This window comes from Mus caroli, unplaced genomic scaffold (genome assembly GCF_978045245.1).
Source record: "Mus caroli unplaced genomic scaffold, Mus_caroli_1 scaffold_4, whole genome shotgun sequence".
Taxonomy (NCBI): domain Eukaryota; kingdom Metazoa; phylum Chordata; class Mammalia; order Rodentia; family Muridae; genus Mus; species Mus caroli.
In genome coordinates, this window is record NW_028227259.1 from 22,778,064 (window position 1) to 22,803,657 (window position 25,594).

At 55.2% G+C, this 25,594-nt stretch overlaps 1 protein-coding gene across 7 annotated transcripts in view; it reads left to right on the forward strand.

Moving 5' to 3' along the window:
- Agap3 (ArfGAP with GTPase domain, ankyrin repeat and PH domain 3) overlaps window positions 1-25,325 on the forward strand; it is a 50,220-nt gene extending 24,895 nt beyond the window's left edge. For 2 of the 7 annotated variants that reach the window (XM_021161731.3, XM_085836521.1), the window contains exons 3-18: window positions 39-126; window positions 310-395; window positions 475-616; window positions 1,147-1,281; window positions 1,418-1,545; window positions 3,045-3,203; window positions 6,776-6,868; window positions 11,195-11,299; window positions 16,360-16,528; window positions 20,013-20,183; window positions 21,354-21,491; window positions 22,932-23,086; window positions 23,191-23,281; window positions 23,399-23,621; window positions 24,301-24,556; window positions 24,687-25,325. In XM_021161731.3, the coding sequence (XP_021017390.1) occupies window positions 39-126; window positions 310-395; window positions 475-616; window positions 1,147-1,281; window positions 1,418-1,545; window positions 3,045-3,203; window positions 6,776-6,868; window positions 11,195-11,299; window positions 16,360-16,528; window positions 20,013-20,183; window positions 21,354-21,491; window positions 22,932-23,086; window positions 23,191-23,281; window positions 23,399-23,621; window positions 24,301-24,556; window positions 24,687-24,893 (2,346 nt within the window). In that variant the 3' untranslated portion in view covers window positions 24,894-25,325. Of the gene's footprint in view, window positions 1-38; window positions 127-309; window positions 396-474; window positions 617-1,146; window positions 1,282-1,417; window positions 1,546-3,044; window positions 3,204-3,536; window positions 3,763-5,692; window positions 6,588-6,775; window positions 6,869-11,194; window positions 11,300-16,359; window positions 16,529-20,012; window positions 20,184-21,353; window positions 21,492-22,931; window positions 23,087-23,190; window positions 23,282-23,398; window positions 23,622-24,300; window positions 24,557-24,686 lie in introns of those variants that run through there. The other 5 variants (XM_021161736.3, XM_021161734.3, XM_021161733.3 and 2 more) reach the window with 4 other exon arrangements.
- The last annotated feature ends 269 nt before the right edge of the window (window positions 25,326-25,594 follow it).

Here is a 25,594-nt window from a genome sequence, read left to right on the forward strand (position 1 = left end):
GCCTTCTGACCACTATTTTACCCATTCCTCTCCTGCAGGGCATAGTGGGCAACCTGTCTAGTGGGAAATCAGCCTTGGTTCATCGATATCTGACAGGGACCTATGTCCAGGAAGAGTCCCCTGAAGGTGAGCACCACAGGCTAGGCTGGCCATAGGTTGCCTCTTCCTCCACCATTATCTCTGTGTGGGGCTCTGGCTCCTCTCCTGGCCCGTTCTCTTCCCTTCTTCCCTGGGCACCCGGGCTTCTGCTCACACACATCCCCATGTGCCGTTTCTCTGCATTTGGTCCTGACCTCTACTCTGTCCTAGGGGGTCGATTTAAAAAGGAGATTGTGGTGGACGGCCAGAGTTACCTGCTGCTGATCCGGGATGAAGGAGGCCCCCCTGAACTCCAGGTGATGCGCCTGCTGACTTGCCTGCCTAGTGTCCGAGTTCATCAGGGGCGATGGGTGCTGACTCTGTTTATCTCCCCAGTTTGCTGCCTGGGTGGATGCAGTGGTGTTTGTGTTCAGCCTGGAGGATGAAATCAGCTTCCAGACGGTGTACAACTACTTCCTACGCCTCTGCAGCTTTCGAAATGCCAGCGAGGTGCCCATGGTGCTGGTGGGCACACAGGGTGAGGCAGGGCATGCTGTATGGCAGGGTACGGTGGTGGACTAGTAAAGTCTCCAGAAGCAGGCCACAAGACTCCAGCTCCCACTTCCTGCCCAGCAGTGAAAGGCTTGCTCTTAACTACCATGGGCCCTAAACACAGGGTCTTCAGTCTGCTTTTCTCAGGATGACTCCCGATCTCTATACAGTTATTGTGTCCACAGTTTTCATCATCATCATCATTGTTGTTGTTATTATTGAAACATGGTCTCGCTCTGTAACCCAGGCTGACCTTGTCTTAGCCTCCTAAATCTGGGATTTTAGGCATGTGCCCCAAAACTGGGTTGTGTCCACATGTGTTTTCAGGGTTTGTGCAAGGACTCATCAGTCATTGGCTTGTTTTCATTCAAAGAGACAATAACAGAATGAAATACGACCCAGGCACCCGAGGTCTCCATGCTGCACATCCCACTTGGGCCTCTGCTGGCCCACCAGTGCATACATAACCCTCTATTGCTTCTCAGCCAGCTGAGTGATCCTCCCATCTCCCAACAGATGCCATCAGTGCCGCCAATCCCCGGGTCATTGACGACAGCAGGGCCCGCAAACTGTCCACAGACCTGAAGCGCTGTACCTACTACGAAACATGCGCAACCTATGGGCTCAATGTGGAACGAGTCTTCCAGGACGGTAAGCCAGTACTCCAGAGCTGGGTATAGGGTGGCCTGTGGCAAGCAATTAGTGCTAAGTATATTAGGGGAGCTGCCAACCTGGATTTTGAACCCCTCTCTCCAGCAAGTAGAATTGATTTTGCTGTTCCCTGCAGTGGCCCAGAAGGTGGTAGCTTTGAGGAAGAAGCAGCAGCTGGCGATCGGGCCCTGCAAGTCCCTGCCCAACTCACCCAGCCACTCGGCCGTGTCTGCTGCCTCCATCCCAGCCGTGCACATCAATCAGGTGCGCTGCGTCCCTGCATCCTGGAAGTTTCCTGCGTCCTAGGCACTGCTCACCTCTCTGAACTCCCAGCCTGCGGGGCTCCCGTTCTGTCGCTTGCATGGGTGGCTTCGGTCTGGCCTTTGCCATGTGGTGGATGTGGCGGTGCTCCTTGTCTTGGTCTCTGTACACTTCACTCCACTGTCTTCCCTCATCACGAGCACGTGCTCTTGTGAACTCTGAAGTACTGTGTAGGGAAGCCTTACCTAGCAGGCATGGAGAGAGAAGAAAGTTCTTTACCATGTGCTCACCACTGCCCTTGGTGAGCAGGCCTGACCCCTTCTCTAATGGCAAACCCTTCCAGCTGGTTGCACATACAGGGCCTTCTTCCTGGAGAGGAGGAGATAGTTGACAGCCCCAAGGCCAGCACGCACCTAAGCTGGCTCTGCACTGTGGCAGTCTTTTTGTATTAGAAGGGCAGCATATCCTCATGAGGGTGTTGGGCCTTCAGCTCTACTCGGGATGTGTAGATTCTGAGCCGCTCCTGCATTGAATTTGGACCCACCATACCATTTGGACATTTGTCTAGATCTGGGCCTATCACAGGGTTTGTTTTTTAGCCCTGACATGTAGACCAACTTTTGGTTCCATAGTTACACACCCTTCCCGTTCTACTTCACTGCCCCTTGCTGCAAGCACAGAGTCATCCACGGTGGGCAGTCAGTCATTGCGCTTCCCAAGGACAGTGTGGCTTCAGTGTCAGGACCCTCATTAGGACTTATGAGAAGGCACAAGGACTCTTACACCAGCCCTTAATGAAATGAGGGAGGAGGAGGGGGTAGGCAGGGGGCATTGCGGTCCCTGGGCCAGTTTGTGTGGGAGATGGGGCCTGGCGCTCTAGTGAGGCCTGATTTTTCACACACTATCTATCTGGTCTTTAGAAGACCCTTGTGTATATTCTGTCTCCATCCTATAGTGGTTTGTGGTTTTCTCTTTCTCCTCCTTTTCCATTGCCCATTTGCAGCTTATTGTACCCAGAAGCCTTTGCTCTGTTCTGCACTGTACCTCAGGCTGTTCCTGATGCTTTCTATGTCATGCACTTTGTCAAAGCAAACCTCAGATTGGCTAGCATCCAGAGCCCAGCCCCAACTCACAGAACCCATCCCCCAACCTCCTGCCCTGATTTTGGGAATTCAGGAAGGGTGACCTGCTTCCTTGTCCCAGGCCACATGCAGATCATGACGCCATTACTTGTTCACTCTCAGACTGTGTCCCTGCTGTGTGATGTCAGCATGTGCTTAGCTCTCAGGTTGGCACAGACACATCCCCATCCAATCCCTTCTAGAGCCCTGGAACAGAGGTACAAAGTTCCTTATGGTGACCATTGGATTATCTTGGCCTCCAGGACATGCCAGCTCCCCATGATAGCACCTTTATGGCCCTTCTGCTGCCTCTCGTGCTGTGCACCCCTCCTCCCCCACCCCCTGCCCAGGGTCACTCTCAGCAGCCCTCTCTATTCTTAGGCCACCAACGGAGGCAGCAGCGCCTTCAGCGACTACTCGTCCTCAGTCCCCTCCACCCCTAGCATCAGCCAGCGGGAGCTGCGCATCGAGACCATCGCTGCCTCCTCCACCCCCACGCCCATCCGCAAGCAGTCCAAGCGGCGTTCTAACATCTTCACGGTACGTGCCCCATCCTCCCCCCTGCCCAGCTGCCATCACTGCACAGGCAGGGCTGCGCCGAGCTCCCGAGCAGGAGGGCAGGCAGCACCAGGTCAAGAGGATGCAATCTCTCTCACACTTAGACACACAGGGCTCCTAGAGGTTCCTCCTTGGACCCACAGCATCTTCCAGGCTGTACCTCTGAGCCCAGGAGGGGCTTCCCTCAGGCCTCCCCCTGTGCATATGCTCGCCCCTGTAGCCTCCCTCCCTCCCAAGCCCTAGAGATTCTGTATCAGCTTGAAGGGATCTTTGGACTCGGTGGCCTAACTTCCCTGACCCCCTTTGATTCAACAGCTAATGAACCGGAGGCCGGAAGGCTGTTTGCCCAAGGCGACACAGAGGGTTAGCTGGCCGAGCTAGAGTCCCAGCCAGGCCTCCCAGTCCGCCTTCCGGCTCTTTTTCCGTTACCCCACTGCCGAGGGGAACATTCATGCTTCCCACCTACCGCTGTGATTGGTTTAACAAAGGCTTAGCCATCTTTTCCTGGGCTTCACCACGCTGCCTCGTGCCTCCCGCTCAGGTTTGTCCTGTCTCCTTGTGAGCTCCTTGTCCTTCCCCACCAACCTCATGCCCCTACCCGGGGTCCATTGAACCTCCCTGCTCAGGGCCAACCCCCTCAGCTATTTGGCCCCTGAGCTTGCTGCTCCCCATTCCAGTTTTGCACACCATGCCCCTCCCTGCTCCTGCTGTGGCCCTTCTGTGGGGCTCTGGCTGAACTGTTCCAGGAGCTGTGGGCAGAAAAAAGGTGGGTGAGCAGCCCGTCCCTCTGCATCACTCCACACCTCTTTCTGAGAGCCAGTGCTTGGCTCTTGGCCTGGGCCTGTATCCCTCTGGCCAGGCTAGACTTTCTGGACCCTGCCCAGACAGAGCCAGTGCCCCTGGGCCTCTATCCTCCATCCTCACATCTGCCCTGCTCGACATACCTCTGCCCTGCATCCCTTTGTCTGCTGGCCCCTGATGTGCGCGCTCACTGGCCTCTTTCTGCTGATGGCTGCTGCTGCTGGGGTGCACTGTGCTTGCACAGGTCCAGTCCTCCTAGACCCACAGCTTCTCCTCTCTGTTCTGTTCCATCCATGGAGATATGCAGAGCCTTGGTGGCTGCCTGCTCATGTGCACACCTGCTGCTGTTACTGTTGCTGTAAAGCCCTTGGTGCCTCTGTCACAGTGACCACATTGATACCCTCCACAGCCTTCCTCTTCCCCAACATTCCCATCCTGCCTCACTCACCGCTGCCTTGATTCCATTCTTAGCATCCTTCCATCTTCCTCCACTGGCTGGTTCAGCGTCAGGGCATCCCTGTCTCCCTGCTTGGCCCCCTTGCCGCAGTGCCTTCGAGCTCCCTCCATGTGCACTCTGCTGCCTGCCTGCTTCAGCTGTGCTGCCTTGACCCGCCACACCCCTTGCTGCTTGGAGCACGGCCTTCCCTCCAGGCCCTTCCATTTTCTCCATCTTCACAGCAGCGACCTTATTTTTTCTTTTCATCGTTTCCATGGTGACCTCACTTGCGCCATTGTCCCTGAGACAGCCTCAAGGCATGGTCAGCTCTATGGGTGTATCTTGGGAATTCACCCCATCATTGCTGTTGGGGTCACCCTTCCTTCATCCCTCCTAGAGGAGACACACCTGCTCCAGGGGTCCTGCTGTGTACTGCCTGTTCTGTGACTGGTGACTCCTTGCTGGGCATGGTTGTAATGTCCCCAGTCTCCCCTCATGACTCCATGTGCTCGTGTTGCCACTCTTGCCCTGGTTCCAGTTCCCATCCTTCACGGAGACTACTCTGGGCTTCTGGGCTTTCTGGTAGTTGGCAGCCCCTTGGCTTACCAGCCTGGCTGGGGTAGGCCACATTACACTCATTCTGAGACCCAGTGACAGCAGTCCCTTCCTCCCTCCTCCTGGGGCCAAAGGGGCAGAGGGCTTTAGCCTTGGGCTTTAGCCCTGGAGGGGTATGGAGGTAGGTGCTGTCTGTGGAGCTGCTGAGCACTAATGTAATCCTTAGCCATTTGGCCCAGTTCTTTCTGCGCCCCCTGCTGGGCTTTCTCCCACATTGTAGTTGCAGTCCTTTGTCCCGACCTGTGCTCCAGACTGCCTGGGAATACAGGAGGGATGGGGCCTGGGCAGCAGAGTGGTGAACATTCCCTGCTCACATGGACTGCTGGGCCACAAATGCCCAGCAGTTGGCGGCTGCCTCCTTCTCCTCCTCCTCCTCCTCCTCCTCCTCCTCCTGCTCCTCCTCCTGCTCCTCCTCCCCTCCTATCCTCCTCCTCTTCCTCCTCCTCCTGCTCCTCCTCCTCCTCCTCCTCCTCCTCCTCCTCCTCCTCGCATCCTCCTCCTCTTCATCCCGCTACCGCCTCTCCCCAGGCGCCTGGGTCTCTGCCCTCACCAGTGCTGACCGACTTTTGCGGGGCTTAAGTATAACTTGCCAAAATCTTTATTCTTTCGATATTTGCAGATATGTGCCACTGTTTCCAACTTTTCATCAACAAAAAGGCCTTTCCAACTCCTTCCAAATTAGAAGACCAGGTGGTGATACACAGCACCTCTGGACATTCCCCCTGTGCGGGCCGGAGGCGGGCCGGGCCCTGGGACTGCTCTCAGATGAGAAGCGGCCGCCGAGCTCCCCGCTCCAGAGACCCACAGGAACCTTTGTAACTAACCCTACCCCCAGGGAAGGCTAGGAACGCCGGAGCCCGCGCTGGGGGCTGCCGGGGGACCAGGCCCGGCTGGATGCTGCGCCAGGCTCGCTGAATGGAGAAGAAGGGAGCTCGGCCCACGCCGGCCGGCCAAAGCGAAGAGGCCCAGAGGGGCGGGGGCACTCAAGCCCGCTGGCCCAGCTGCTCCTGGGGGGAGCTTTCCTGCCCCTCCCCTCCTCTGCTCCTTCCTGCATGGACTTCTGCCGTTCCTGCTCCTGCTCCGGAAGCCGCCGCCACCGCGCTTGCCTTGCCCCCTCTTTTTGGCCCCTCCCCCCTGTTTCCTAGGATCCGCATTTGGGTGGACTCTGCCCCAGGAGCTTGGCAGGGTGCAGGCCCTCTTCTGGCCTCTCTCCTCTCTCTCTCCATCCACTGTGCCCCTCGGGCCACACCGATATGCTCGGTGCCATGTGGTGTCTGTGCCGCAAACGAGCACCTGCCCGCTCACTTCCGGACTTTGCTCTCCCTGGTTGTCGTGCCCTGTGCTCCTGGCCAGCCCTCAGCCCCACTGGGCCACCTCTCCTCGTCCCTCCCTTCACTTAACAAACTCCAGGCCCTGGGCTGCACACTCATTGCGCCCTCCGCCCTCCGTATTTCGTGTCCTTGCTCTTTGTGAGGGGCGGGCCTGGCTCAGTGACCTGTGCTGCTCTGTATGGTGCCGTGTGTAAGAATAAACCCATTGGAATACTCGTGTCTCGGTTCCTTCCCGACCCGCCGTCCAGGCCAAACCCAGAGTTAGGACTGCCCAGGAGAGGGAGGAAATCGGGAGGGTGGAGAACGACAGGCGGGCAGGACTCGCCAGAAAGGCCCCAGACCTCTAACGTGTTTGTTCTTTTCTCTTTCAGTCTCGAAAAGGTGCTGACCTGGACAGGGAGAAGAAAGCTGCGGAGTGCAGAGTGGACAGCATCGGGAGCGGCCGGGCCATCCCCATCAAGCAGGTTAGCCCAGGACAGGAGCCTTCTTCCCGGGGCCAGGATCCTAGGCCTACCGTTTACCAAGGGACTGGTGATCCTCCTAGTCTGAAGCGTGAGGCCCAAGAACCTGGTCCCCAGACAGCTGCCTTCCCTCTTCCTTACCACTGGAGAGCAGCAGAGAGCCACCTGCGGCCTTCAGTTGGCTTCCGGACCTGATGGTTCGCTGGTGCAACCTGGAGAGGGAGCCTCCTGGACTCTGAGCTAAGGAAAAGACTTGGGGGTGGGGGTGGGGGTGGTAACGTAGGGGCTGGGTATGGTGGCCCAGGACTTTGGAGGCAGAGCAGGAGTATGTATAATTTGAGCTACCTTGGGTTGTTTAAGGAATCCTGGGTCAGGCTCCACAGCATAGCAAGACTGTCTCAGAAACACAAACCAAGCCAAAGAGAGCCTGAGTAAAAGGCAGCATGGAGGGGTACTCATGTCTGGGGTTTACTGATGCAGACCACCACTGCAAGCATCTCTGTTCTTTTTCTTTCCTCTTATCCACTGATTCCCAATTACTGTTGCACATGCACATGTGCACACACATATACACACATGAACACACGCACACACATACACACACATACTGCACGCACATGCACACACACGTACACACACATACACACTAGCGCACACATGCTTTCTTGGTAAGTACATCTCACCCTGATCAAAGCAGCTTCCATTTGCAGCAGATAGAGTGAAGCACACCTGGTCAAAACAGAGAAGAAACAATTGTGGCAGGAAGGTAGAGAGGTGGCCCAGTTAAGAGCACTGGCTACTCTTCCAGAAGATCTCATAAGCTAATGAGGGCTTAGAGTGTAGGCCAGGGAGCCACGTGCACGCCCACTTCTTTCTCCTGTCTCCTTGTCTTCTTCATCCCTCTGTTGATTGAATTTATGTCTGCCAGGGACCATTCCAACTGGGACAGTCTCTGGGAGGGAAGTCACCTGAACAGGCTGAGAGCACAGAATGGCTGCAGTGGAAGTCCTCTGAGACTTCCTGTCCCTCTGTGTGTCAGTGTGATTGAAGGCCAGGGCCTTCAGTTGCTGGTGCACTGTGGACTTAGCCTGAGTGGAGGTGGCGGTGAGGATGGCAGTGCCTTCAGAGTGTTGGTACTGTGGTTATACCCACCCAGACGTTTGTTGAGTGATTGCGAGTACTTGCTTGCCTCAGCTCCCACTGGCTTTCCTGTCTGGGGGTTGCAATAGCGGGGATGGGGGTGGGGACTGGATCAGTTGTTCTCTGAGTCCTCCACGTGTAAGGATGAAGGGGAAAGAGTGCCCTGTCAACTGGTGCCTGGAAGTCTGGTGGTTGCTTGGGTGTTAGATGCCCTGAGCGACTCAGGAAGGCCCTTCCTAGGTTAAGGCTCTGGGAGCTGTCAAATCAGTGCCATTTGTGCTGGAGATTACATTCGTCCACCTGGGGGCGGAGTGGGGGTGGGTGCTGCCCATTAGGGAGGCTCTGCCCATGAAGGTTGAGGAGCAGAAGACTTTGACTGACCTCAGCCGCCCATTAGGTATCACTGTGCCACATTCGTGGCTCCTCCCCTTTCCCGCCCCCTTGTCCTGTGCTCCCCTTTTCCGTACCTTCCCCTCCCCCTAGCTCCTGCTGGGAGTGGAGATTGCTTTTCAGTTGCCATTTGCATTCCCAATCAATCCGGACTCCGCAATTAAGTCGGCTGGCGGAGCTGGGAGGGAGGCGGCGGCGGGAACGGGTCCTCTGGGGGCTGTCGCCTCCGCACCGCTCCCATTCCGCCCCAGATTGCTTCCTGCTCCACGGTGCGCAGCCGGCCGGCCAGGGAGGGAGCGGGAACCCCGCAGCTTCTCTCCTTCATGGAACCCTGGTTGGAGGGTGGGTGCAGCAAGGCTGGGCAGAGGGCTGGCGGCCAGGGTCGCTCTGCCGCCCTCTAGTCTGCTGGTGAGCTCTGGGCGCCCCGCCTACACCCCTTGCTAACGAACCTCATTAAGCCAAGGAAAGCTGGGTGTTTTGTCGGGCAGAAAGGGCTTCGCTCCTGAGCTACCTCTGCAGCAGACTGACTTCTGACCCTCTAACTAGTTGGAGGAGTACCTGGGTAGATCCGGTGGTCTTCAGGCAGCTCTGGTCCAGACAGACTGAAGCTTTTTCGATGTACCTAGCCAGCTGGTGGCATGAAGGGGAGCCGGGCCGGGGCTTAGAAGCAGTGCCTAGCATTGGTGACAAGAGGGTTCAGGTGTGAGGGTTCTGGAGCTGGTGGAGTGAGAGGAAGACCTCTTGATGACCAACATCAAGAAAGTTGTGAAGCCCGCTGGGTTTCCAAGGAGATTCTGCAGCCTACCGTTTCACTTGGCTTCTTCCCTCCTCTTCTTGATGGTGGTCTGTCCTTAGAGGTGACTTGCCCTTGGATGCCATTGCTAAGAGTCAGGGAGAAGGAGCAGCTTGGCTCCCTTCTGCTTCTACAGCTTGCCTGTGCCAGGAACACTATGGCCACAGACAGGGCACCAGGCAATCTTCTCAGGGCCCTTCACAGACTATTTAACTGGGGCACTGTTGGCTTTTTTGTAAAAGAAAAATCCCAGGCTGTCTTCAAAACCTCTGTTTGAAGGCAAGGTCTCATCATCAGGAAGCAGGAGATGTCCTGGATGCTCCACGTGTTACTGCATCTACTGAAATGACATCTGTTTCTCAGGGGTGGGAGAAGAGGAGGGAGGAGGGGACTTATCAAGGATATGGACATATCAAAAAGTGGGAGCTGGAAACTGAAGCTGTTCAGGCTTCCCTGGTTGAGCACTCTTCCTCAGCGCCGGTTCGCCCCCTAGTGGCCAGGGGTGAGATCACTTGTAAATCCTTAATTGTCTTTTATGTAATCTTGGCTGGCTGGCTGGCTGGCTGGCTGGCCCACCCACCCCGCTGGCCTTTAACTTGCCTTCGGCCTCAGTCTCTCAAGCCCTCGGGCTCCAGGCATGTGTCACCTTTCCCACCCCTTAATCACATGTATTCATGTCATCCACTAGGTCTAGAAGGACCCAAGGGAAGTGTATGGCTGAATCTGATACTCGGCTGCTCATTGGCATTCCTCCATGGCCATTTTTACTGACTGGCTGAGGGCAGGGCCTGCTTTTGCCTCCACATATGGGCATTATCATCCTTTACCACCCATGGACAGCCCAGACTATACCTTTCTCCTGTCGCAGCATTGTCTGTCAGAACTCCTCCCACCAATTCCCAGTTTGTAACTAGGACCACAGGCCTCTTCCTGCCTATACTGAGTTGGAGGCTTTGAGGGACCAGCCACCAGAGTTCCGTGTGTAGTACTCAGGTTCCCGCCTGTTCGCCTGTGCCGTGATCTTGGAGTAATTCAGAAGACATCTCTAAGGGACTATAGAGGAGTTGGTTTCTCCCAGCGGGAAGGAAGGAAGGCAGGCTGAGGGAGGTATTGCCAATCAGGTTCTCCGTCCTGCCTTCATCTCTTGGCAGCCACGCAGCACAGTCTTGGCACTTTTTCCAGTTCTTCCAGCAGACACTTGTGGGCATCTGTTCTGGCCCAGGTGCTGACTGTGCTGGGTGCTGAGTTATTAACAGAGCCCACACAGATAATGTTGTGCTCATAGGCCCCGCTCTTGTCCTTGCCTGTTGGACCTACACTCGAAGAACACATCATGCTAGGTCTTGTGGTGTAGGCTTGCAATCTCAGCTACTCAGGAGGCTGATGCAGGAGGATGATCGGTTCTAGGCTCACCTGGACTATCGGGAGTTTAGGCAGTTTGGCAGAGGCTGTTATAAAGAGGAAACTGGGGATATAGCTCGGCGGTAGAGAGCTGATAGGCCAAACAGGGGCACTGGGGGACAAGAGACATCTCATTGGCTTGCATGGGCAGTTTGGTGGCTGAATGGGAGACTTGGACTTCTTGGTGCCTAGCATAAGGTCTGGAGCATTGTTGGGATGGGATTTTTCTGCCTCGAGCTCCCTTGGTGGGAGAAAACCAGAATCCTCTACCAGTTGTCCTTCTCTCTTGTAGAGCCTTCTAGCTTAACAGTGGCTCAAACTGCTTCCTGCTGAGTGGCCAGTGGGAAGATGTGGCCTCCTGCTCTACTTAATGCGCTGCAGGCCCTTAACCCCTCTGCCCAGATGCAGAGCTTTCAGCAGGAAGCAGGGTGAGGAGACCTGGTCACATCATGACTTTCCTGTGCTGGGATGGCTTCTGGGCTCTGCTCAAGTCCCAGGCATCAGCACAGAAAGGCCTTTTGGCTGGCCTCTGGTTGGAATCCTGCCCCTGGGACACAGCGACCCCCAGGCTGACTCCTGGTCTGTAATTGTGCCTTTCTCCCTAGGGGATCCTGCTGAAAAGAAGCGGCAAATCCTTGAACAAGGAGTGGAAGAAGAAGTATGTGACGCTGTGTGACAACGGGTTGCTTACTTACCACCCTAGCCTGCACGTGAGTCCAGAAGGGTGGGGATAAGGGACTGTGACAGAGGACTCCTGGTGATCTCTAGGGGTTTCTTTTGAAAATGCACCATACTTTAATAGTTTGGAAAGGGCATATGAACTGGGGTTTGCCTTTCCAGCAGAGCAAGCTCCCCACCAGCTATGCTTAGCTGGTGCTGCTGCGCTGTCATGGCTAGCCTGCCCTGCCCTTGCCAGCCAGGCTCTATTTCTCATGTAGCTATTGAACTTCTGTAGCCAAGGGCATGCATGTTGCTGATCCAGGGCCTGGAGCTGGCCATGGTGATGAGGAGCGTTAGTCTCCTGGGCCAGCAATGATAGGGAGCCAGGATGTTGAGTTTGGCCTAAGGAGGAGTAGAAGGTTCTGGTCTGAAGAACACATGGCTTGTGCCCCAGCAGTGGTGACATGGGTATTCCAGGAATTGTAATGTGGCCCCTGTGGCAGCTCTCCCTACCCTCCTTCCTTCTCCTTCCCTCACTGCGTGGCTCCAGCACACAGCTGTCACCAGAATCCATCTCTGTCACCACCCCACTGTGGGGCTAATGAGTTCTCCTGTGAAGCCCCTGGAGCACAGCACGTGGGCCAGCCCCACCCCCCACCCCCACCCCCACCCCCGCCCCCGCCCAGAGCCTCTGGGCTAGCCTCAGAGGGTCCCTAGCCCATCTTTAAATCTGCACACAGTGTCAGGGAGGCCCTGCCTGACAGGTGCCAAGGGTTTCATTTCCTGGCCGTTACCTGGTCCTACCAGGCCTACCCACACAACCCTCCAAAAGACCTGACATGGCCATAGGCCGGGCAGAGCAGGCCTCAGGCGGCCTCCACTCAGGCCAGATTGCGACCTGGGCTTCTTGTTGGTCTTCCCCTTTTCTGACTCCTCGAGGTCTTGGTCATTCTCCTTACCTTGGGTAACACTGGTTGACTCTTAGTCCCTGGGCCAGAGTGCCAGGTAGTAGTGAGCCCTGAGACAGAAGGACCCAAACTCCAGCAGACTCTCTTCTCAGCTTGACCCACCCTCCTTCTCACACAGCCCTCAGCCTTCTTCCATGTCCTCAAAAGACAGTAGGAGGCAAGTGGCCCTGCCTACAGAGATCGAAAGTGTCTTAGACCAAGAGTGTCCTCTGCAGATGTAAGGCCTCCCTCCCCATCCTAGGGAGGGCTGGGGGAATATGTGCGAGTAGATTCAGGGTTGTCTCCTGCAAAAGGGATTTGAGGTGTCTTCCCTGGTTTCAGGAGAAACTGGGCTGTGAGCTGAGGCGCAGAAGCACCTGCCAGCTCTCCTGAGTCATGTCTCCCCTCTGTCCCAGACAGGCTACATATGTTCTCTGCATGTTTGCATCTGGACCAAGGAACCTGAAAACTAGCTGCCTCCCTCTTGTGTGGGTGGTTTCAGCCTCCTGCCTACATCCTCAGTAGTGGCTTTCTATCTGTGCACCTATGGCCAAGTGTGGGGTCCATCCCTTTTGCTGGGATGGAGATCTGGAGGGTGGGGTCAGTTGTATCAGGCTATGCTCTGGTTTGGGGAAAACCGGAAAAGAGGGAAGATAGTGAGAATGTTATCTCTACAGCCACAGCTTAAAGTCTTGGCTTGGAGGTTCTGTAACAATGTTAAAGCTACTACCTAGCTGGTAAGTGAACAAAAAATGTGGATCCATTATCAACATTACCCAGATTTGCCACTGTTTGCCAAGAAAATCTACTTCTGAGACTGACTGGAAAAGTCAGAACAGAGTAAGTTAGGGAAGCCACCAGAGGTCTGACTGAGTGTCCGAGATCCCGGGAGTTCCTCTCATCATACTTGTGCTTTGTGCTTCAGGGGCCTATGACAGGACCTGGGGGCCAGGAACTTCCAGACCTGTCCTGATGCCCTTGCAGGTGACAGCCAGCCCAATAATCACCTAGCCTCTTGGTTTCTAGCCCTTTAGGTCCCCCTGGGATTCTGTGGCCATTGTACCTAATAGCTGGACTTCTCAGGCACCCAGAAAAGCAGGTCCTTCCTGTTGGATTTCAGGACACCAGCAGAGCATTGGGCCTAGCCTTCTCATCAGACTTGCCAGCTCTCTTGAAAGCTTCCTATTAGACACAGCATGAAGCCAAGAGCTGTGTTCTCAGGCCCAGTTCATTCCTGTGCCCTTCCTTTCCCCTTCTCTTGGCCTGTAGCTGTGGCTTGCATGACCTCACCGGCTGCTGGTGCTCACCTGGGTCCCATTTGACACCTTCCTCTAACCTCAGAAGAGCTTTAGCGCAGCAGCGACCTAGTAGTCTAACCTGCAAGAATCAAGAGTCCCTGGGTTGCTCAGATCTTAGCAAGTAAGAGAAAGCGAAAGGCCTCTCACTCAGCCTTTTAGGCAAGATCAAATGGGAGAAAGGGTTCTCTAGTCCCTACAGAGGTTCCTTCATGACTTGGTTGGGCCTATCTGACTCTCCTGAAGGGCACAGATCTCACCTGAGAGGCAGGACCACAGTGTCTGGGCCTCTCCTGTTAATGGAGTTGGCTGGCCCATCATGTGGAGCACAAGTTGGTGGGCAGGCCGCAAGCTTCAAGTCTGGAGCCGAATCTCGCCTGGCCCAAGAGAGCCTGCCACAGCTTCCCCCATTTTGCAGCCAGCGGAGCCATTCACACAATCACCTTCTGTTAATTCTATCTGCAACATCAATTAAATTGTTTGTAGAAACTAATTGAATGTGGCTTAATCACACATCTTAATAGCTTTCCACGCTCTGAACTCGTTGTTAATTCCAGTAATAAAACGAGATGAGAACGCTGGCTGGGTAATTAGCGAGGAGGCTGGGGAAGAAATTGCTGTTTGATGGTGGGTAATAAAGGCAGCCGTGGTGACCGCTCTCCTGAGCAGCCGCTGCCACCACCCTGCTCCCCTGTTCTGCTGACAGAGGGAAACACTATTGCTCTCCGCCTGCGGTCCCTTTTCTGCTGCTGCCCCGCCAGGCTCCTCACGGTTTGTTTCCCTGGGCCCAGCACTCGGCCCAGACTTCTGAGGGTGTCATGCTGCTGGACCCACAGGATATGGTGTGATCAGATGCAGAAGTTGGACAGTCTCTTTCTCTGCTAGGCGGCTTCTAGCTCCTTGGCCCTGAACAAAGTCCCTCTGTGTGACTCTCGTTCTTGGCCTAGGGTCATTTTCTCATACTACATATCAGCTTTGGGCATCTCAGAGCTTGAGTGGGCCTAAAGAGTGATAACTGCTGTGACCTCCTTGTGAACTGGAGCAATCCAAACCCTCCCTCAGGAGAGCGACTGCAGCTGGGCCTTTGGCCCAGCCAGCTGTTGGCACTTGTCTAGAGCAGCCAGTGCAAGATGCGGGTCTAAGGAATGATGGTGAAGATGAGCAGGACAGAGATGAGAACCTGTGAGATGAGATAAGCCAAGAGAGAAAGGTTAAGATGGTAAAGTTACTTCTGGACATGAAAATAAGGACCAGAGGACCAGCAACAGTTCCTGGTGAGGCAGAGAAGGGTCAGGTGAGGCAGAGAAGGGTCAGGGACGGCAGCAAAAGGCCTGTGAGCTCCGCTGCACAGCCAAGCTCTAGGTCTACTTATGGTACTGTGGCCTGGAATGTGATGTCTGGTGCGGTCAGGTGCTGGTGAGGCTCAGAGCTGCAGCTAGAGCTCAGTGGATGCACAGCCAGAACTGTCAGGGTCTTCCCGGATTGGAAAGCTGATTCTCTGATTTCTCAGGAGATCATTCTATGGATCAAAATCTCAGAGCATGTCTGTCTGAGTCGGGCCCCGTCACAGGAATAGGTAGCAGGCAGGTACTGTCCTAAGTCAAGATGCTGAGAGCACTGTTGCAGCTGGAAGCACTGTTGCAGGGGTTGAAGCTCTTCCCTGGGCATAGCTTGTAAAGGAGCAGACTCCCCGTGGGCCTGCCTGAGCCTTCTGGAGCGTTGTCTACCTAGAAAAGTGTCGAGCCCACCTTAAAACCAAGGTGACCACAAGCTCAGGCTTCGGGGCTCTGTGTGTAGGCAAAGGGCTTATGCAAGATTTTCAAGAGCTTTCATGAAAGATCTGACTTTAAACCTGATTAATACAACCCTAGATTCTTCTCTCAGAAAGTTATATGACCAAAGAAGAACTTTCTGTCAAATATTACAGAGATGGAGAGGCTGGAACCATCAGTGAGCTTGATGAGGATGTGGAAGTCAAAGTGATCTGGAGGGAGGAACAGGAAGCCAGGCTCCCAGACGGGTTCAGCTTTAACCAGGAGCTGCCAGGACAGAGGCTTCTGTAGACTTGGGGCTGTAACTTGTAGGCAAGTCAAAGCTTCTGGCTGAGGATGTCCCCTGGGAAGGACAGCCTTGGGGGTCTGCAAACCTGCGCATGGTCCAGCTCCACTGTGGCCTTGGGTAGATTAACATTCCTAAGCCTCAGTTTCTTCATCTCCAACATATGGCAAAGAATACTCTGAAGGCTGAGACAGGAGGATTGCCATGAGTTTGAGATGAGCCTGGAAACTCCTCACTCAGCTGGTTGGGATTTGAAATGTACTGACATATGAATGTAGATATATGGTACTTAACACACAACCCAGGGATGGGCAAATGACACTCTACTGATGAAACACTCCCAAGTCCACCAAAAAGAACCAAGGACTGGTCAGAAACTGTCCAGCAAACTGTTGTCTGGGACTGTGCCAAGGGCTGATTGATTCCCAGTATCCTGGTGTGGATGGTAGCTTGTGATAGGAGCTCCTCAGCCACATGGGTACTCTCCTCAAACCCTCTCTTTACCACCTAAGACATCTCTTCTAATGGCTTTGAGCCTAAGTGTTTGGTTCCAGAGCTTTTGTTTGCTCTTCCTCTTGTCTTCCTAGCTGAACTCCACCCCTCTGGGCACCGTGGAGACTTGAGCATAATCCAAACTTGGAGATTTGTTTGGCTTCAGAGATCTGCTTTCTGGGACTAAGTGCCTTCCCTGGCACTTGTCCCCCAGTTAGCAGAGAAGAAGATGCCTAGACAGTGAAGGGCAGTCAGTGCTGGAGACAAGTTGCTGAGGAGAACCAATCTAAAGCATCTTTTGTCATCTGTCACCTTTAGGATTACATGCAAAACATCCACGGCAAAGAGATCGACCTCCTACGGACGACGGTGAAAGTGCCAGGGAAGCGTCTGCCCCGAGCCACACCCACTACAGCCCCAGGCACCAGTCCCCGTGCCAACGGGTTGGCAATGGAGCGGAGTAACACACAGCTGGGTGGGGCCACAGGTGAGGTTGCTGCTGTGGTGGAGAGTGAGGGAGGTTTTGGAGATTTGGGGAGTGGCTCTGTGTGGGCCTAGCAGAACAGGCTGCTTCTGATGCCTGGGCATCAGGGCTTCGTACGTGCTCACCAGCCAAGGTCGACTTGAGAATCCTCTCCACCAGGAGTCATGGCCAAGATGCAGATCTAGTGCAGTTTGTTGAGGTAGCCTTGGCTATCAGGTGGGGCTAGGGCGTGGGGACAGCTAGTGATCCTCAGACTATCTCCATGCATTTTTAGCTAAGGTAGGCCAACAACTCAGCTCACCACAGGAGAGGGGCAGAGTCACCTGACATCATTAGGAAACCATCTCAGGTCTGTGGTACGTGCAAGATCTCTGTACAGAAAGCACTGGCTCTAAACCCAGTGGTTCAAGAGGGCACACCATGGAGAATAGAGAGTCAGGAACCGTAGGTTGACAGCTGTGTCTGGGCAACTTGTCTGTGGCTATATTCTTTTATTACGTCTGTGGTGTGTGTATGAGCTTTCTGCATTTCTCATGTATGAGAGTGTGTCTGGGCATGAGTGTGTGTGAGTGTAGAGTATGCGCACAGGTGTTTGTAGGGGCCAGAGCATCAGATCCTCCCAGGGCTGGAGTTACAGGCAGTTGTGAATTACCTGATGTGGGTGTTGGGAATCTGACATCTAATTACTAAGCCGTCTTCAGGTCCCCTGCTCAACTCTTACCTTTGTGTGTAACAGTGTGTTCTCAGGGAAGGCCATCTGCCCCCCAGGTCCTAGAGCTGTTCATCCTCCTGACCCTCTTTCCCTCCCTTCCCTCAGTCAGTGTCTTTGCTCCTCAGCCTGCCCTGGGCTTCTGGGCCCTTCTTGAGGGCTCAGTGTCCCGGTTGCCCTACAATGTTAGTCCCTGAAGCTTCTGCTTAGGACATAGGTATCTTACCAGTGCTGAGCCTGTGCCTTGCCACAGAGGCCCACTCACAGCAATGTGGACTTTACCGAGATTGCTGCCTTACCTAGGAGGGGGGGGGGTGGTGTCATAGACACTGAGTAAACAGGGATGTGCCTAAGGATACTGAGTCCCGTGGACTGGACAGGAAGACCCAAAAGTAAAAACGTTTTCATTGTAGGTACTGGTGGGATTTGAACCCAGAGCCTTGTTCACACTAACATTGCTGAGCTGTGTCCCCACCCTCTAAGAGTACTCCTTGTTTGAGGCGAAGTACCTTATGTGATTGGTCATTCTAAGTGTGCTGGAGATGTGGGGAAAGGTGCAAGAGGGTTCTGGCTTCATCAGTTGATCTGTGCCATTATAGCAGATGTCTCAGAACCAGGTACCAGGGCCACAGCAGCACTGTGCAAATTAGTCTCCAGTTTCATGAGGAGACAACAGTTCTGGCGCTGTGAAAGCACACTGTAATTAATGTGTCTATATACTATATGTCAGGGGTCTGGGATCGTACCGTACCTGAGCTGAGCTCTGCAGGTGTACCAGGAAAGCAGGCCAAGGGAAAGGCAGTCCTCCTGGGAGGCAATATGCACGAGCCCGGCCTGCGTGGCAAAGAGAATAACTCCCATATTGTCCTCAGTGCTGAGCTGCAGTGTTCCAGAGTTCTGTGCAGGGAGCCTGTGTGGCCAGCCTCAGCCCTAAGTGGAAACTTAGGTGTCTTACACTGCTACCACAGGAGGGAGTAAGGTGGCCAAAACAAGCAGACCTTTCCTCGAAGATGTATAGTGAGAGGAAAACGGGGATATCTCCCAAAAATGGGAGGCACAAGATGCCTCTGGCTGTCCCATTCCATCCTGGGCCCACCTAGGATGCCACCGTTGGCGTGCGGGAGGGGGCCCCAGCAGCTTGCTCCTGTAATTACAGCACCCACACATAGAAACACATGGATGATGCTTCGCAAGCATGAGTCCCTGCTGCCGCACGCTGACACCGACCCTCATGCACACTCACATGTCTCTCGCTCACCGGGCGATGTTAACATCTCATTATCTTTGTTACTGTAATTACATTATCCGCTGCTTTATGCAGAATTATCCTCGGAGGACTAATTGATGGCTCCATGTTTAATTCATTAATCATTAGCATCAAATTCGACAATTACAGTGCACACTGATTGTGGGATTGCAGGCGTAATGAGGGGAGAATTAACAAAGAAAAGGGAAAGCACTTCCCTCCCTCAGGGTTTTGGGTTGGGGGCTTGGGGAGGAAGATGGTTGATGCCTTTGGTTGGGGCAAGGAGCAGGGTGGGGAGTCCTATCTGGAATCTAGGAGGCATAGTGAGGGTCTAGGAGGAAGTAAGGGGAGAAGCAAGAAGCCTCAAAGGTTTAGGGAGAGCTAGGAGAGACCCGAGACCTGAGGACAGCAGCTGAAACCTGGTGGGTGCCAAGTGCAGGTCACCGGCACTTACTGTGTCCAGCCATTGCAGGTGTTACAGCAGATACACAGTGATGCAACAGTGCACTCAGACTCCTCCCTGCCTGTGGGGCTACTCTTGAGGGTGTCTGCATCATGTGGCCTCCCTCCCTCCCCTCCTGCAGCTGCCTCAGCTCCCTGCTTCCTTAAGCATCGAAGAATCCAGATTCACTTGTCCACTGGCTGCAAGGCCTTCTGCTTAGCATCTCCCCTGGCCTGCCACTGCCAGCCTCCTCCTGCTTTGGCTGGCTCAGCAGTCTCCACACCGGAGCTTCTCAGGAGACAGAAAACCATGTGGCTTTGGCCTACCTGTCCTAGGCTCTCTGGTGCTTTCTTCCTGGCCTCATCACCACCCTGTCTTGGGGACACTGAAGAAGGTGAAGAAAGTCAAGGTTCCTAGTCTCTGGAAGTGGCACGGGCTCTGAAGCCCATGTCTGCTCCAGACTATGCAGAAGGCCTCTGGCGGGCCCTAAGTGAGGTCAGAGAGAGCCGAATGTTCATCTTCCTTGCCCACGGTGGGCTGCGCCTGCCCAGCCTTGGACTCTGCAAGCCTTCCATTCATTCCCCTTGGCTCCGCCATGCTTCCCTGATGGGAAACGAAAGATTAATTTTCTCCAGCCCAACAGGATAATTACTAATACTAATTAGACATAATTACTTGAATTTGATACACTTATTTCTCTTCAGAATGGCAGCAAAGCTGAGGCAAAGCAAATGACATATGTGGACTGAGATGTTAGATGCAGGGACCTAGGTAGGGCAGGATTGGGGGGAGTGGCGCTCGACCTCAGCCGGGAGACCTCTTGTGATACCCAAGGCCCTACCTTTCCCAGCTCACACTCATAGGGATGAGTGTGGTCTTCATGGTCATAGAGAAAGGATGTGAAGGCTAGAAGTCTCCTTCCCTCGTGGAGTCTGCAGGAGACCTTGGCACACCCCAGTGAAGACCAGGCCCTCCTTTCTGGTCACTGTCCTGCTGGGGTTAACTCAGGTTCTGCCCTGCAACCTGTTTAGCTATCTCTTTGCAGCCCCCACCTGCCCCTCCTCCCAGTCTGATCCTTCCCCTCCCCCAGGTGCCCCCCACTCGGCCAGCAGCGCATCCCTGCATTCTGAGCGCCCTCACAGCTCAGCCTGGGCTGGCTCACGCCCCAGCCCCGAGGGGCTGCACCAGCGCTCCTGTTCGGTTTCCAGCACTGACCAGTGGAGTGAGGCAGCTGCCCTGCCTGCCAGCATGCAGCACCCTGGTGAGTGGCAGCTCAGCTGCTTCCCACCTCTTCTGGCATCTGCTTAAGCAACAGAGAGAGGGAGCCCAGATGCCCAGGAGCCTGGGAGACTGATGGGGAGGGCCCATCAGAATCCTTCAGGGCTTTTTCCTGGTACTGTGATGCAGGGCTAGATACCTTGGGCTCAGTCCCTTCTTCAGCATCCACTTTACCAGCTTCTCTGGTCCCAGGCCTAGGTCTGGACCCTCAGCCAGGGTTTCAGGCTTGCCCTTTGTACCTCCTCCTTCCTGGTTCCCAAGCATTGCTGGTGGCTCTGCTGTATCCCCATCAGCCCCCTGTGCAGCCGGCTCATCAGCCTCTCGGCAGGAGGACAGGGAGAGCAGAATAGACTAGAGGCTCCAGGCTGTACACAGTACGCAGTGAGAGCCTTGTCTGGGGCATCACTGGCCTCCCATCGTGGAGAGGTCCTGCTGTCTTGATTGGGTGTGCCCTACCTCTCATGCCATTCCTATGCTCGCCCCAAATCTCATCTCTCCCACCCCATAACTTTTTGGCCATAGACCCTTTCTGCCCTGTTTGCCCTTTCCCCTAACCCCCCACCCCCAACTCAGGGGTACTTTTGATTTTTCTCCCAGGGGCCTCTCATAGATACTCACAAACACATACCCGCTACATGTCCCCATCCAAGACCAAGGCCACCTTCGGGGGCCGGGGAACATCCCCTTAGGTCATGGACCCGTGGCCTGTCTGGCATCGGTGAAGCCCCTCTGTTGAGTCTGGAAGGAGTTAGTCAGGGAGGGAGGGAGTGTGTCTGCCTCTAATGAAGTTTGACATTTAGTGGTGAGCGCCGGGCGGGCGGGGTGTGGGAGCGAGCTTGATTAGCGTGCTCTAATTGACAGTAATTAGGCAGCTCCCTGATTGTTTCTAATTCTGCTATTAATTGTGAGGAGCGGGGAGTGTGATTGAGGATAAATTTGGTGCGGAGCTGCTGGGCTTGAGCTCCCCGTGAGCTCCCTGGGCCTTCCGCCCCTTCAGGTTGCAGAAGCACGCGCGCCTCCCTCTGCTAAGTTTCCAGCTCCTCCAGGACAGGAAGCTTTGGGGCTGGGAGGCCTGGGTAGCCTCTGGCCATCTTCACACTGGGGCCCAGCTCGCCTCCCTCCTCCCACACTTGTCCGCCTCTCCCCTCACCAGCCAGTGGCCCAGCTGAGTCACTCAGTTCCAGCCCCAAGCTGGAGCCTCCCCCATCTCCCCACTCCAACCGGAAGAAGCACCGCGGGAAAAAGAGCACCGGGACCCCCCGACCAGACGGCCCCAGCAGTGCTGCTGAAGGTTAGGGGGACCCAGAGGCGGGCAGTGGGACCTGGGTGCAAGCACCCTAAAAAGCACAGCTGTTTTCCAGGGTAGATGGAGGAAACACTTTATATATATATGATTTCTGACATAAGTAGCTCAGCCCTCTGACATCCTGGGCTCTTCTTACTCAATCCCTGTTGAGTTTAGTTGACTTCTGTCATTCCTGAAGGAAGGCAGGCAGCAGGACACTACCTCAGCTCCTCTAAGACTCACTGAACAGGGGACTGTGACAGGTGCCTCATGACATGTGTTGGGCGGCTGGTGCTCTCTGTAACCTTCTGGGTTACACTCAAGGTGTTCTCCTGGTCTTTGTCTTGGTGTCTGTTACCATAACGCCACTCTTCCATTGTCTCTCCCTCCCCCAGGGGGTTTCTTGGTCCCCACATATCTTGTGAATTCTCACCTCTGTTCTTATTGCTGTGGGGATGGGTGTGGATCAAGTGAGCCTCTGGCAATGATGCAGAGTTGTGTGGCCCAGAGCCCACTGTGGCCTAAGGACCCAGGACCCCAAGCGGGTAGAGAAGCTCACACAAGGGGAGATGGAGAGAGGAGCTACCAGTTTACATGTGGGCAAAGGCATTCTCTTGAGGGTCCTCAGGAGGAACCCAGCAAGAGAAGATTTTCAGGGATGTGGTGTCACTGAGGTGAGAGACTGCAGGGCTGGAGAAGTAGCCAGAACTTAGGATCAGGGGTGTCCCTGGCGGAATGTATGGCTCACCCTAGGGTCATATAAGCACTGTGTTTCTCTAGCCCCCATGACAAGTCACACTGCCCAGTGGCAGTTGTTCAGGGCCAGTGACCTCTGGGAATAGGTATGTCTGAATGTCTTTCCGGGGTCTAATGGGCAAGCACAACTCCCTGGTCACAGTGCGGACTCCTGTGCTTGTCACTACAGATGTCCTTGGGTTCCTGTTGGTTCCCATCTTCCAGTTCTTGGAGAAAACATTTCTCCCCCACCCACTTGCCCTTCCTGCCTGTCTACACCAGGGCAGTGGGGGAGGGGCCTAGCTCCCAGGAGCCCTGTGCTGACGCCGTCCAGAATATTGGGTTTAATGAGCTGCAAAATGAGGAGGCTGCAGCTGACACGTACGGATGGTGCTCGCACCCGCCTCCTTGCCCGGCATGCGCCTTCTAGTACCCGCCGCGTCCTTCTCCAGACACTTAGCTCATGTCTCTCCAGGATGCCTCCTCATGGTGTCCATTCCTGATACTGTTTAGGAAGCCAAGCACAGCACCCACCATTTCTTGGCTCCACAGGTGGTTAGAAACAGCGGAGGGCAGGGACTCAGTCTTGTGCATTTTTGAAGAGGAGGATGAGTGTTGTCAAAGCAGGGTCTGGATGGAGTTATGGCAATGGGGTGGGTGCCACTGGGTGTGTTCCTAGCAAAGAGCCCTGACTGTCACTTCCCTCCCCAGAGGCAGAGGAGTCCTTTGAGTTTGTAGTGGTGTCCCTCACTGGTCAGACCTGGCATTTTGAGGCCTCAACAGCAGAAGAGCGGGAACTATGGGTGCAGAGCGTGCAGGCCCAAATCCTCGCCAGCCTACAAGGATGTCGCAGCGCCAAGGATAAGGTTGGCATTAGTGGTAAAGCCTGCTTGGAGAGCCTGGCTACGGGGAGAGCCAGTGGAGGGGGCTTGAGACTGATCAACTCCTGTTATCTCTCTGCCTCATGCAGACTCGGCTGGGGAACCAGAACACAGCCCTGGCTGTGCAGGCTGTCCGCACGGTCCGTGGCAACAGCTTCTGTATTGACTGCGAAGCTCCCAGTGAGTACAAAGCCAGCAGAGCTAGGAGCTGGGTGTTGAGGGTTCAAGTAGCAACGGGAGGTGGACAGTATGCAGAGGGGTGCCACCTGCTGTATTTTTCTCCTTCTGCCCACCTAGATCCAGACTGGGCCAGCCTGAATCTGGGTGCCCTGATGTGTATCGAGTGTTCAGGGATCCACCGACACCTGGGAGCTCACCTGTCCCGAGTCCGCTCCTTAGACCTTGACGACTGGCCACCTGAACTGCTGGCCGTCATGACTGCAATGGGCAACACCTTGGCTAACAGTGTCTGGGAGGGGGCTCTGGATGGTTACTCTAAGCCAGGCCCCGAAGCCTGCAGGTAAGCCAGTACTGCCCAGGAAGGAGACAGCCGGGCCCCATCGTGGGGGTAGACAGAACCTGTGGCAATAGCAGCACTAGAAGGGTTAAAAGGCTGTTGCTCTGCTTGGCAGTCGGACCCTGGGGGAATCCCTCCTCTGCTGGTGCCTGTCACTCAGGCACCTCACAACAACAGGGCCTTTTCTGAGCTGTTATCGCAGGTCAGGGGCCAGCAGGAGACGCATGCGTGGAACCCATATCACTGTGCCGCTCCTGCGTCCAAGCCCGCACACGGAGATGGGGAGAATGGGTGGTAGATAGGGCAGCCGTGGCCCTCGCAGGCCGTCACTTGCTTTGTTCCAGTGCCACCAATCAGCTTGATAAGCTGCCACTCAGGCCGCTCGGACTCCTGCTCTCTATGCCTTCATCCCTGCTGGCCCCAGGGGTCTCCCCTCAATGTCCCTCTCGTCTTACTCAGTACCACCCAGTTTCTGTGATCCACTGTCCCTCTGAAGGCCCTGGAGTCCCTGGGCCTCTTCTCTGCCTTCATTCTCATCATTGCAGGGGTCCTCCCTATTCCCTGCCTCCTTCCTGCCTCTTGACACACACACACACACACACACACACACACACACACACACACACTCTGCACTGTTTCCTTCCTTGCCTCATCTCATGTCTTGATGGACCTGTACTTACAGAGAGGAAAAAGAGCGCTGGATCCGAGCCAAGTATGAGCAGAAGCTCTTCTTGGCCCCGCTGCCAAGCTCAGATGTGCCACTGGGACAGCAGTTACTCCGGGCTGTGGTGGAGGATGACCTGCGGCTGCTGGTGATGCTGCTGGCCCACGGGTCCAAGGAGGAGGTGAACGAGACATACGGGGACGGTGACGGGAGGACAGCCCTGCACCTGTCCAGTGCCATGGCCAATGTGGTGTTCACACAGCTGCTCATCTGGGTGAGTCTGGGTGCTTCTGGCCCGGCCTGCTCTCCCCTTCTCAGCCTTCAGAAGCTGCGTGTCCTCTCCTGCCATAGCTGAGGACTTCCCTCCCACACCATGTCGACTATGGATGTGCTTTCTCCTGCAGTACGGGGTGGACGTGAGGAGCCGTGACGCCCGAGGACTGACCCCACTGGCCTATGCCCGCCGTGCCGGCAGCCAAGAGTGTGCAGACATCTTGATCCAGCATGGGTGCCCCGGGGAAGGCTGTGGCTTAGCACCCACTCCCAACAGAGAGCCTGCCAATGGCACCAACCCCTCCGCAGAACTGCACCGCAGCCCTAGTATCCTATGAAGCTCAGGAAGAGGGCAGAGGGACCAGAAGGACTCCACGGCCTGCAGGAAACAGAGAAGCAGGGGTGTGCAGAGAAGAGGGGGTGCCACGGGTTCAGGGGTAAAGAGGTTTGGGGTTGAGCTGCAGCAGAGCAAGGTGTGCTCAGCCCTCGGCCCTATGGTGCCATTAAAGGATAGAACCCTTTGGAGGTGCCTGTGAGGAGAGGGGGGCAGGACCTCTCCCTCCTCCAGAACCCTGCCTCCTCATGACAGCTCCCACCAGCCTTCCCTGTGGTGGGTGGGGAAGGACAGGACACAGGATGGGGGTGCCAGCTGAAAGACAAAGGGCCAGTCTGGGAGCCCCATGTAAAATTTGTACATTGGAATATTTATGTTGGTGTATATACGTGGTGTGTGTGTATGATGAGCCAATAAAGCAGGCTGTATGTGTGGCCTCCTTTCTCCTTTGGTGCCTCAGTGCCCCTGAGCTGCTTGGGTGCCCTCCCTTGAAGCTCTGCTCCTGTAGTCTGTTAGGGTTTGCTGGCCCTGCTCTCAGTCACCTCCAGTCTTCCTTGTCAGGGATGTCACATGGCAGGGTGAACATGCCTGACAGGAGACAGGCTCTGCTTCCTGCTGTGTGTAACCTGCCCCTGCCCCTGCCCATTTCTGAAAACCCCCCTTGCACGCTGTCAGCAGTGCCCTGTTTGGTGACCACACCCTGCC